The sequence below is a fragment of the Betta splendens genome, chromosome 1 (genome assembly GCF_900634795.4).
Source record: "Betta splendens chromosome 1, fBetSpl5.4, whole genome shotgun sequence".
Taxonomy (NCBI): Eukaryota; Metazoa; Chordata; class Actinopteri; order Anabantiformes; family Osphronemidae; genus Betta; species Betta splendens.
The window spans coordinates 1938540-1949343 of record NC_040881.3 but is presented as its reverse complement, the minus strand read 5'-3'; the positions used below and the strand labels follow the sequence as shown (position 1 = coordinate 1949343).

Sequence of the window (10804 nt, the reverse complement as noted above, 5' to 3'; positions counted from 1 at the left end):
CCCTACAAACAGCAAAGACGTAAAAACTTGATGGGCCCACAGCTACGAGCTGCATTTCCCAGATTCTTGTTTCCACAAGGAAAAAAACATTTGTGTGACCTTTGACCTTTTGAAAAGTCCTCACAGGTTGCAGCTTTTTGCCTTTTTTGTAGGGCAGCTATGTCTGAGCACAGTTTTCTGACTAAAGGTTGAGTGGGGCCAGAGCAGACGTGATACAAGTTTGATTTCAAAAAGCTTTGTAAACGTTCAGTTTTCTTTTGTAAGTTTCTTTTGATATAGTTTTTATTTTGTCTACATTTGAGCTAGTGTACTGTAGTCCTTGAATGTTACTTTACAGAAGATTTGCTACTAATAATACAACATTAACCCCTGTAGTGTTGCAGAGTTGTTTAAAACAGAAGCGAAGGTGAGACATGGTTAGCTGTAAAATAGTTTAGAGAAAGAACTACATATTTTTGCATTTCAACTGTTGAGACTGCGGTGCTGCGGGCGGGGGGGGCGGGTGTTTGACGGGGGCTTTAATGCTGGAGCACGTTCAGTTGTTACTGTACTGCAGCTGTTGTCGGATGGGATCAGGGACGGAAAGCAGACGGACACACTGATGGACGGAAACAAACCACGTCTGAATGTCTCATTCATAAAGAGTCTTCATAAAATAAGGATTCAAACCCATTTCTTAGCCACATTTACATAAGCAGATCTAAATCGACCCAAAGTTTACTTGACCTGGTTTGTGGACCAGATTTTCCACAAAGAATAAGCTATTGTTGATTGATTGTTTTGTTTTTAATGGGACTCCCCCTGGTGGTTGAAGCCAGTTACAGCAGCTCAGAGGGGGGGGGCTCCAGCTGCAGTAGCTGCCCTCTCCACCAGAGGGCGAGACTGAGGAGGCAGTGCTCAGCACAGCTACGACTGCTGAGAGTCTGGATCACTGTTTCCACCCAGCACCTTAAAGCAGACGCTGGAGGCTCCTGCTGCTCGTTGCCAAACTGCCCACCGCTCGTGGGCCGAGATGCCAAATGACGCTGGTCAGTGGATTGAACGTTACTGACGTGACTTTCAAAGTAATAAAACGCAGCAGCTGTTTGAGATCTGACCATTCAGTTCGTCCGTCTGCAGGGTTTTTTTAATTACTTCTCAGCTTCAGCTTCCGATGCACAGAAAGGAACAAAGTGACGAGGAGAGAGTGGAATAATCCTTAATAGCACCTTTGGGCTCAACGGTCCCGAGAGCCGAAGCCCTCAGCACCTTTCTGAGCACGCTCACTACGTCACTTCCTGTCTGTGGATTGAATTTGAGGGTGGGAGATGTAATGTGAGGCTTGTGTTTGTAAGTTCCTTATTTTTTAATCTTTGTATTTTATTTTCAGTTTTACTTTGTATGTTTGTTTTCTCTCTGACTTTTGTTGTTTACTGACAAAGTAATGATGTGCCCATTGACCTGTCTCTCTGCCCCACGTGGGACTGGGAGAATAGACTGTGCAGACTCTCCCCCGCATGGGCTGTGGGGGAGAGTTGAGCTGGGTGAGGGGTTCCAGTAGAGGCTGAGGGTTGGACTTCATCCAAACAGGGTTCCTACACAAGTCACTGATGTTTGTGTCTTGAAAGTGACCCAAAAGTTTTGATTATTCAGCAAACGTATTGAATTATGAACCAGACAAGCACAAAAGGAAGCTGCAGTCAAATCTCTACAAATTAATAATTACACTGGGAAATTATCTGGTTGGCAATTTTATTACCTTCTCTTTAAAGCCATTCAAAATGTTAGAAGGAAAAATCCACTTAGGTTGTTGCAGGTTGTGGTGCATTCACCGGTGACCGTAAACGTTTCTCGCCCTTAAGGTTGCATTAGTTTGTCTTTGACCCGGACCTGTTACCAGTATCACCAGTCGTTGTTTCCGACCTACATTTCTAGTTCTTCCCTCTGGTTTTGGTCTCCACCCACCGCCGTGGGTCCCCACTGTGTAACCAGTAACCAGTCCGTCTGCTGCCGCACTGGAAACAGGCTCGTTTTACGTCACTGCGACTAGTGCAGCTGTAATGGTGGAAATGGAGGCCTGCTGTTGGTGCATCCTCCCAAAACCAGAAGGCAACAAGGCTACGACATGCAAGAGCACTGCTGCCTTCTGGTCCCTGTGGGCGTTTTGTACCTGGTCACCAGAGGGTGGATTTTTCCTACGTAGGGACCCTGCTGAAACCCAGGACTCGTGCTACTGCTCTAAAACCTGGTTAACTTGAGAGGAGCGAGGGAGGCGATGCGACTGGAGTTAAGATCGTCACGCTGAGTGGTTCTCTCCCTCTTCATCAGCAGCCGTCCTCCTCCTCCTCCTCCTTCCTCAGCACTGCGTCCTGACCTCATCGACCCCTCGCCCAGATTTCGTTCTCTCCTCAGACTCCGCTCTTTTCCTGCTACCTGTAGTCTTCTGTCCAGATGCATTTACTCTGCTCCTTCACAAATCCCCACACACCAGAGACAACACACATACTCAAATATAAATATATATATAGATACTGTATATGTATACATAAATACAAAACGGGCAAACCTCTGAGATACTGAAGCAGACCTGCAGACTCTCAGGACGTGTTGCAGGATGTGCGTGTGCTGCTTCGTGTCACTGATGCAGTTTAAAAGAAAAAAAAAAAAAGTACCAGTTTACCTCGGGAGCTCTCAGCCATAGCAGACCTTAATCCCCACAGATATCAGTGCTGCGAGCAGCTTCTGAACTGCTGTGGCTGCCATTACAAAGCAGGTACATAGTTTTTTGTTTTTCAGGAACAAACCCCGCGAGCCTCAGCAGAGCGCTCTGGGGCCATTCGAATGCGCAACAGTGCAGGGTTTTCACAGAAACGGGACGAGTCGAGAGTCCGCGTCAACACAGTCTTACCTCAGAATCGTACTACATGACAGGGGAAAGGGGGCGGGGCTTACATTTGATCACAGCAACCGTGAATGACTATTTTTTACTCTTCCTTGTCTCTGGTGTTGTTGGGTGAAGAATACTCTGCAGAACTCTTCTTTTTCTCGTTTTCCCACTATAAATATATAAATATATAAACTGTACATTATGACATAGAAGCACTATCGAAGTTTGATTGTTAGGTGTGCACTCGCAGCATGAGGTATTATTCTTTATTATTCTTCATAAACCAGAAAAACTAAAAAGTGAAATAACAGCTTTTGGAAGTAAACGGGGGCAAAAAACAAATGAGAAAAACAACGCAGCAGCAGCTGCTGATGTCAGAAAATCCCCCACCTGGACCCGCTCCACAGCAGCCTCCTGGACCTGCCGTGTCCCGACCTCCCTGCAACCACCCCCATCCCACCGTCGCCCCGATGCCCGCCCCACCCCTTGTACATGCCAGTGTTTCCCCATGTGTTCCAAGTGCCAATAACTTTGTGAATTCCTAACTGTGACCCAGTAATAAAGATAATTGCACATTAACTACTGTAAAGAGAAAAAGAAACCAGACTGAATAAAAATGAGGAAAAAATCTGAATATCTTAATAAAAGGTTTGTAACAAACAGGACTGACCTCACCACTGTGTTGGGTTTTATTTCAATGCCAATGCTGACTCAGCAGCTTCTGCTGGTTCTCACTGATTGACTGGTCAACAAGAGTTTCTCAGCCCACAGCTGCTTCCCTGCCTCGGGTGCGATCAATCCATCAGAAGCTGGACGATGACAGTGAGGATGGAAACGCTGTCTCATGTATGAAATCAGTGTCATGTTGTGGCATGTTTGATTTTGTATCGTTTCTGGTTTGAAAATTTGAAGTATAGATTAGCATCTCACCAAATGAATTCAATCTTAGTCTTTTTAAAATCTGAGCTTTATTTACCAGGTCAAACCACCCTCTGTCTCTCTGAAACCGCTGTGTGCAGTTGAAGCCACTGGAGGCAGGAGTTGGAAGTGTGACCTTACCTGCACAGGTAAGAAACAAACCTCCCACAGACTTCATATTCACTTCTGTATGTTTGGTGGTAAAGACGACACTTAAACCATTTGACACTCAAACATCTGTATTCATTCAAACATCCAGCGACTGGGCAGAATGAATACTAAATCACACCACTGCAGCCTAGTCACATGTTTAACAAAGCTTGAATCATTTTTATTCATTTTCCAACAGCTGCCTGTGACACCCAGTTTATCATAGTGCAGGTGATGTAAATATTAAAATCAACATGTAGCAGTGCAAAGAAGTGAAAAGTGTCACGGCCACTGCTGCCTTTTAGCAAAGACGTCCAGCTGTGAACATGCTGTTTGGCAGTGAAGAGCACAGCAGCAGCTTTAACAGTTAAACAAATCAAACCCTGATCAGCTCATTGGCCAAGTTATGTACGGAGGCTTCTCTGGTTCAGATCGTAACACTTCAAATGCCAGTAGATCCCAGAGTGCTGGTTCTGATTCTCCACATGTACCTAATGCTGCAGCAGGTAAGTAGTTTAATGGCAGAGTCTAAGCTTCCCAACGATACAGGAATCAAATAGAACAGAAGAGATGCTGAATCATAATCAGACACGAGGCCACAAAAAAGGCTCAACTTAAAGCACAGGCCGGAGGAAACGGGCCTAACGTTACATTCACTGACCTCCAGGTTGAGTGCATCTCAGTGACTCAGAACTGGAACTTCCAGCCATTTCCCAACTGTTGAGTGAATTTCAGGAAAGACAGGCCCGAGTATTTAAAATGACCGGTTAAAAAGCTAAGAATTGAGACTAGGTGCATGAACACAGGAGTGACGATCAGACTAGAGCTTGCTGTATCTACAGCCGCAGCCTCTTACACGGCTCCTCCAGCAGAGGGAGGCGTCGGCTCAGCTCTGGGCTGCAGCTCTTTGCCCAGCAACCGCTCCTCCTCATTAGCGAAAGCTTCGGCGGAAACCGGATGAAGCCATTCGCTGTGAGCCGAGGCTGTCGTCACTCAGCGGGAGCAGCGGAGCCTCAGCCGATGACGCTCTAAACCACGAGCAGCAGCCGCCACAGCCCACAGACCTGACAGACCACCGTCAGGGCAGGACTTAAGGGGGCGCCGCGGCTCACAGCGACCCCCTCCCGGGTGGTGCCAGCTGCTGGAGGAGGCGTCACAAAGGAAACTGTGGGCTTTGACCAAGTCGGCATCTGAAGTTGAAGACTTCCTGCTCTGATTCACACGTAGGCACATAAACGTACTGCTCATTTCACAATGGTATAAAAATATATTTAAGGCAACACTGAAAATCCTCACACACATTTAACGGTAAATGGATCCATATTCAGTGTTCAGTTATTAAGATGATTTACACAATCTGTTTCTGTCCTTTACCTTAAAAATATTCAGCTAGTTTACAAAATACTTCAGGTTTTAGGTTGTTATGGAGTGTGACATGCTTTTAAATAACAAATTAACTGGTTCGTACCTTAAAACAACAAATGCTGTTGTGACACATGAAACATTTAGTGGGAACCGTTATTTGGACTCAATTTCAGTAAATACATTCTGCCATAAGCTAAACTTTACAGAGTCGTCATTGTCTCGTCATCATGTTCAGTACCAATAGTCCCAAAAATAAATGAAACGCACCGTAATTACATGTACGACAGTGCCGGGGTTCCCCTGAGCCCGGGGAGAGAGGGGATTGAACCCTGGCTTCTCTCTGCAGGTCGCCACTTTCTCCTTAGTGTAAAAACGGAAGGAGGCGAAGGGGAGGCGCGCCTTCCTGTCACTGTCCCTCCGTCCGGCCTGGCAGGGAGGAGTCGGTGAGCATAGGCGGGAGGTCAGAGGTCACCGACATCAGAGGGCGAAGAAGAGGATGATGACCACAATCATGATGACGACCAGCGCGGCGATGGCGCACCACTGTCGCCGACCTGAGGGACACGTCATCAGACGCAGTCAGACTGAGCAAATGACATTGCTACATTTACTGATCAGTCATTGTTCATTTGTTGCAGTTTCCTTTGTCCTACATTTAAATTCCATTAGTGGAAACTACTCATCACTGAACCTACAGGTCTAGTTCCCCCCGATGTCCCTTATCACCTGTCTAGAGGAAACTCTGACTGTTTCCTCCTCCACCTGTGCTGCTGCTGCCTTTAGTGTAGAAGTGATTATTCATTACAGGAAGAAGGGAGCGATTCCAGCAGGTGCTTAATAGTAATTATGACTTTGTTCGAAGGGCCTCATGCAAGAACTTCTTTATATTCTTATATTTCTGTTGCAGACTCTTCTGGACTCACTACTTTTAGACTGATTGCTATGCACTGCTTCTGACTGGACAATAACACGGCAGATATTTGACACAACTTCATGTTGTTTCACATGAAAGTGGTCAGCGAATTCACCAGCAGACATTCATTGAAATTGGAAAACTATGATTCTTTAGTCAAACATTTGTTTCCTCCTTTAATCTGTTCATGACACTGGTTCCACATGAGACACTTGTAAACTTTACCTGTAACCAAAGGAAAAATAAAGGTAGCGAAGGCCACAAACGTGTTCTGTATCTTTGTGAGATAAGTTTTCACTGCCACCATCCATCATTTGCATGAAAACATTTAACTACAAGTTGTGTTGTTGTGTGTGAGTGTTGAATGTTTAGCTGTGTGTGCAGACTTACTGCTGGTCATGTGTGACACCTTCTCCAGCTTCTTTAGGACCGAGTCCATGCGGGACGACGTCTGGTCCATCTCGTCTCCAAACTCCCCCAACATCCTGAACAACAGAGTGAGAAGGTTAATTTACTTGCCACAAATTAGCAGCCATAGATTAATGCGTAGATTAAACCAACATTGGATCATTTTAAAGCTGATGAAACTCAAAGAAACGCGACTCAATGTTGGAATTTATCTTTTTAATTACTTTTAACTGATGACTTAAAGGTGTAAAAGGTTGTAGTCACCGCTATCAGCTGAGCTTTTCACACATGGAAACAGGAGGAACTTCAGCTTGAATAATCAAGAATCACTGTCCTACTTCCTGAAGGTGGATATCTGCTCTGACCCGCGGCCTCCTGTTGACTAAACAAACCCAGATCCTGGTCACAGGAAGCGCTTACAGAACCTAATAGGTCACTGATTTAAAAATGCTTGGTGCTGTAATGTCTGAATGACATCATCTGGAGAAGTTCAAACAGAGTAGAAGCTCTGTGGTGTGAGGAACCAGCTGATATTATCTGGACTGAAAACCCCTCATTACGTGTGTAGGAGTCACACAGGACACACTGATAAAAGGACGACAGAGTAGCACTAATGTGGAAACTCTCGGGTAAAGAAGGGGTTTTTATCTAAGCTCTGACCCAATGAACTCTGAACGCTCAGTCTGCGTGTTCTTGTTTGACTTCAATCGGCTGCACTTTAGATGTAGTGATGAAACCCAGCAAGCGACACCAGGTGGGACACTCACACAGCCTGCTCGTCCAGCTCGTCCCCGATGCGTCCCGACATGTCTTTGAGGACCCTGATGCTGCCCGACACCAGCTCCAGCTGCTCGTCCTGCTCCTGCATGATCAGCTACACGTGACAAAGGGAGGTTAGTCGTCATCGCCCACAGCATCTACCTTCAGCCCATTCCTCTTCACCTGCTGCTGCTCCTGCTGCTCCTGGATGTATCTGGAGTTCGCCGACACCAGATGAGCCTCTAGTCCCGTGGAGCGGTCCTGGCCCGTGGAGGCCAGCAGAGCCTGGACAAACAACAGACCGTGTTAGTGTGGAAGATGATTTAACACTCACTCATTTGCAGCTGCGAACGTTTGGTGTTTGTGACTGACAGTTTGCTGGAGCCGGTTCATGTTACACTTTCCAATCCACACGATTTTGCAATCATTTCCTTATTTGAGTCAGAGTGACCTGCCAGCACATTTCCTGGAACTTTAAGAGAAGCACAAATACACTATGATCTAACAAAGTGGCTCCTCGATACAGCTACTCTATTCATGAAGAACACATGAGACACAACATGTGGAAATGATCAATTCTCTAATTTAGAACAGTGCGTTCAGGCTCAAAACTCACCATCTTACAACATATAATTCATTAAAATGCTGCTGCTGCTTCCTCCGAAAATGGCTATTGTAGAACCCCAACTTTGACTAAAACTAGTCATTTAAGACCGAACGTGTAGACACAAACATTACGTGTGTTTACTGTTTGTGTGTGTTTGAATGTCGGCCAACCTGTCTGTTCTTCTTCTCTGCCTGAGCCACAACAGAGGGGCTGGACAACAGGTCCTTCATCTCCTACACAAACACACAAACACACACAGAATCATGAATCAAGCCCGGATCAGTGCAAACAGATTCATTAATAAGATTTTCTGCAGCTTTGCCAAAATCACAAGCTGAAAAAGAGCCTTTGTTCCTGCACAGTAAAGCTCTTTTTGTTTGTCTCAGATGACTCAGTTGTTTCCTGGTCTATTTTTAAGAACAGTCCTTTGCCTGCAGGACTCATGCTAGAATGTGACTCATTGTTTCCAGTGTGCCCACAGCTTGGACATTGATCCAATCAAGCCAAATCTGGAGCTCAACAGCTGCCAGTAAGTATACAGCCCACTAGATAAAAATAAAATGGGCTCTTTACTATGACAACACTGATAGCACATGTGTTATACTGTGTGCGACCGTTAAAAGCTGCTTTGATGGGAATCTGTGAGGGCACCAAACCGTGCATGAAATTCCCACTCAGAACACAGACACTCATCAAATGGTGGCTGGTAAACACTGTACTGTATACACTGTAAATATGGGAACTTTTCCATTACAAAGCAGGCTGCAAACATTAAACATTGGTGTTTGTTCTAACAGACACTCACAGATATTAAAGTAAAAACTAATTACACTGGATTTGGATCACAGTAGAAAAATGAACGAAAGCAGGTTCCTGATGTTTTTTTTTTACCTGAACAGACTTCCTGGTTCGCTCCACAAAGTCTCTCCTCTCCTGAAGCTCATTATCTCCCAGTCTGAACTTCCCTGGGTTCGACTCAACAATACCTGAGCAAGTCAAGGCCTATGTGGATGTCTCTTTACAGGTGTGTCACTATGTAAAATCAGTTCTTCTCCAGAATTTGTGGGATGTTGAGAGAGTAAGAGGGCAACACAGTTTGAAGACTAATCGGCATCTGAAGACAATTGTTTCGGATCCAGTTATTCTTTCTAGCACAAAAAGGATACTGATGGTTTCACTCAGGTCCTCCAGGTCCCAGTCTATGGCCCTCAGACAGTTCCTCAGTTCGTTGGCGCTCCAGTCGAGCTCATCGCGACTTACCTGAGAACACAGACACGGTTCAAGCATTCCTCACATCCTGTTACACACCAGAACCATTTCCTTGACTTTGGACACATCTGGATTTGAGTCCAATACAGACGTGACAAATGGCTCAGAATGCTCACACTAAATGCTTTTGTGGTCAACAACAATGACAGAGAAATACTCTTTTCTGTTCATGGTAGTTAAAAGGAATAAAGCAAACTTGAATATCTACTTCCATAACAGTTTCACCTCCGTGTCCCTGGTTCTAATGTTCAGAGCCTGACCAACGTGTACAAACGTTTAAGTATTACAACACGTGGTTTCATAACTCTACTACTTCTGAGCGGTTTACTGTGATTGTGTGCACAGCTGACTGCGTAGCTGATCTGAACTTAACCTCAAATAAAAAGGCATAAGTTAGTGGTACATACCTTACACCTGAGGCCAGACTGTCACATGTTTTGTTCAATTAATTTATTTAGGGGATGAAGTCAGTGTGTTTCAGTTTCTGCTGGTAGAGTCAAAGGTCCACGACTTTTTTTTTTTTACTTTGAATGCCCTCAGACTAAAAGCACAGCCTATAAGTGAAGTAAGAAGGTCACATCTACAGCGTTAGCTGTATGTTGTGTGTGTCGGTGGTTCATCCCTTCAGGATGCTCTCTTCTCACCTGTGTCTCATCCTGCAGCAGTTCCTCCCAGCGATCAAACAGGCCCCGAGCCCTAGAGAGGGCCTTCTGCACCTCCCTGGACACACACACACGCACGCACGCACGCACGCACGCGCGTTAACACAATACACTTAACTGCATGTTTGCTACCTGACTTCACCTTTCACACGCTTGGCAGCTGTGTTTCAAGCTGCGCTCTGCAGCAACGTCACCCATTCAACCCAAACAAACCCCAGGAGCTAACGCTAACGTGAGGCTTCACGGCGCCCTGAAGCTGCCTGGTGGTGAACTTTGAAGCTGCGCCGGCGTCGCCACAATAAGACGACGAAACATAAACAAACCGCACACGTGTTCGTCTAAACAACCAACATACTGTCTACCTCGGGGAGGCTGCCGCCAGGGCTAACGCTGGCTAGTCCCAGCTAGCTGTTGAGCTAACCTAGCTTAGCTACTTTAACTTTGCCACTACGAAAAACGCTGTCGGGTTCAGCTTTAAACAGGTTACGCTTTAAACTTAGCTTGGTCGCCTCGAGCTGTAATGTCGAGATTTAGGACTTCAACTGTTGAGTTCTTACCCCTTGACGACGAAAAATGGATCTTCTATCGACATGATGCTTCCGTGTACTTAACCCCCGCGCATGCGCACTTAAAAGCCAGACAATGCCATACGTGTCGTCAGAGTATCGCAATACTTGAGTAGAAGTACTGCAAGTACAGGTTTGGTTAATTTCAAGTAGCTGGTTGCTAAGTACGAGTAACAATTCAATATATTGACTAACTTAACCTTCATCTGAAGATTGTTCCTTTTTATTTCAGTTTGAAATTGAAAAAAGTGAAAAAAGTTGGAGCATACATAAATAGTATTCTTTGTACAATAATAATCCTTAAAAAAATTCAAACAAACA

The 10804-nt window shown here is 45.3% G+C and overlaps 1 protein-coding gene across 2 annotated transcripts; it reads right to left on the bottom strand.

The window, feature by feature from the left end:
• Positions 1-4086: 4086 nt before the first annotated feature.
• LOC114853660 (syntaxin-10) lies at positions 4087-10596 on the bottom strand. Of its 2 annotated transcripts, XR_008695654.1 has the most exons (10): positions 10475-10596; positions 9900-9975; positions 9153-9246; positions 8878-8972; positions 8157-8219; positions 7563-7664; positions 7388-7494; positions 6885-7002; positions 6603-6697; positions 5832-5853 (listed from the first exon to the last, which is right to left on the bottom strand). XR_008695654.1 is itself a non-coding variant. In XM_029147297.3 (9 exons), the coding sequence occupies exons 1-9, from the start codon at positions 10507-10509 to the stop codon at positions 5777-5779; spliced, it is 744 nt and encodes a 247-aa protein (XP_029003130.1). In that variant the 5' UTR covers positions 10510-10592; the 3' UTR covers positions 4087-5776. The 2 variants fall into 2 exon arrangements, 1 of the variants encoding a protein (XP_029003130.1); XM_029147297.3 differs by lacking the exon at positions 6885-7002 and having other exon boundaries at positions 4087-5853; positions 10475-10592.
• Positions 10597-10804: the final 208 nt, after the last annotated feature.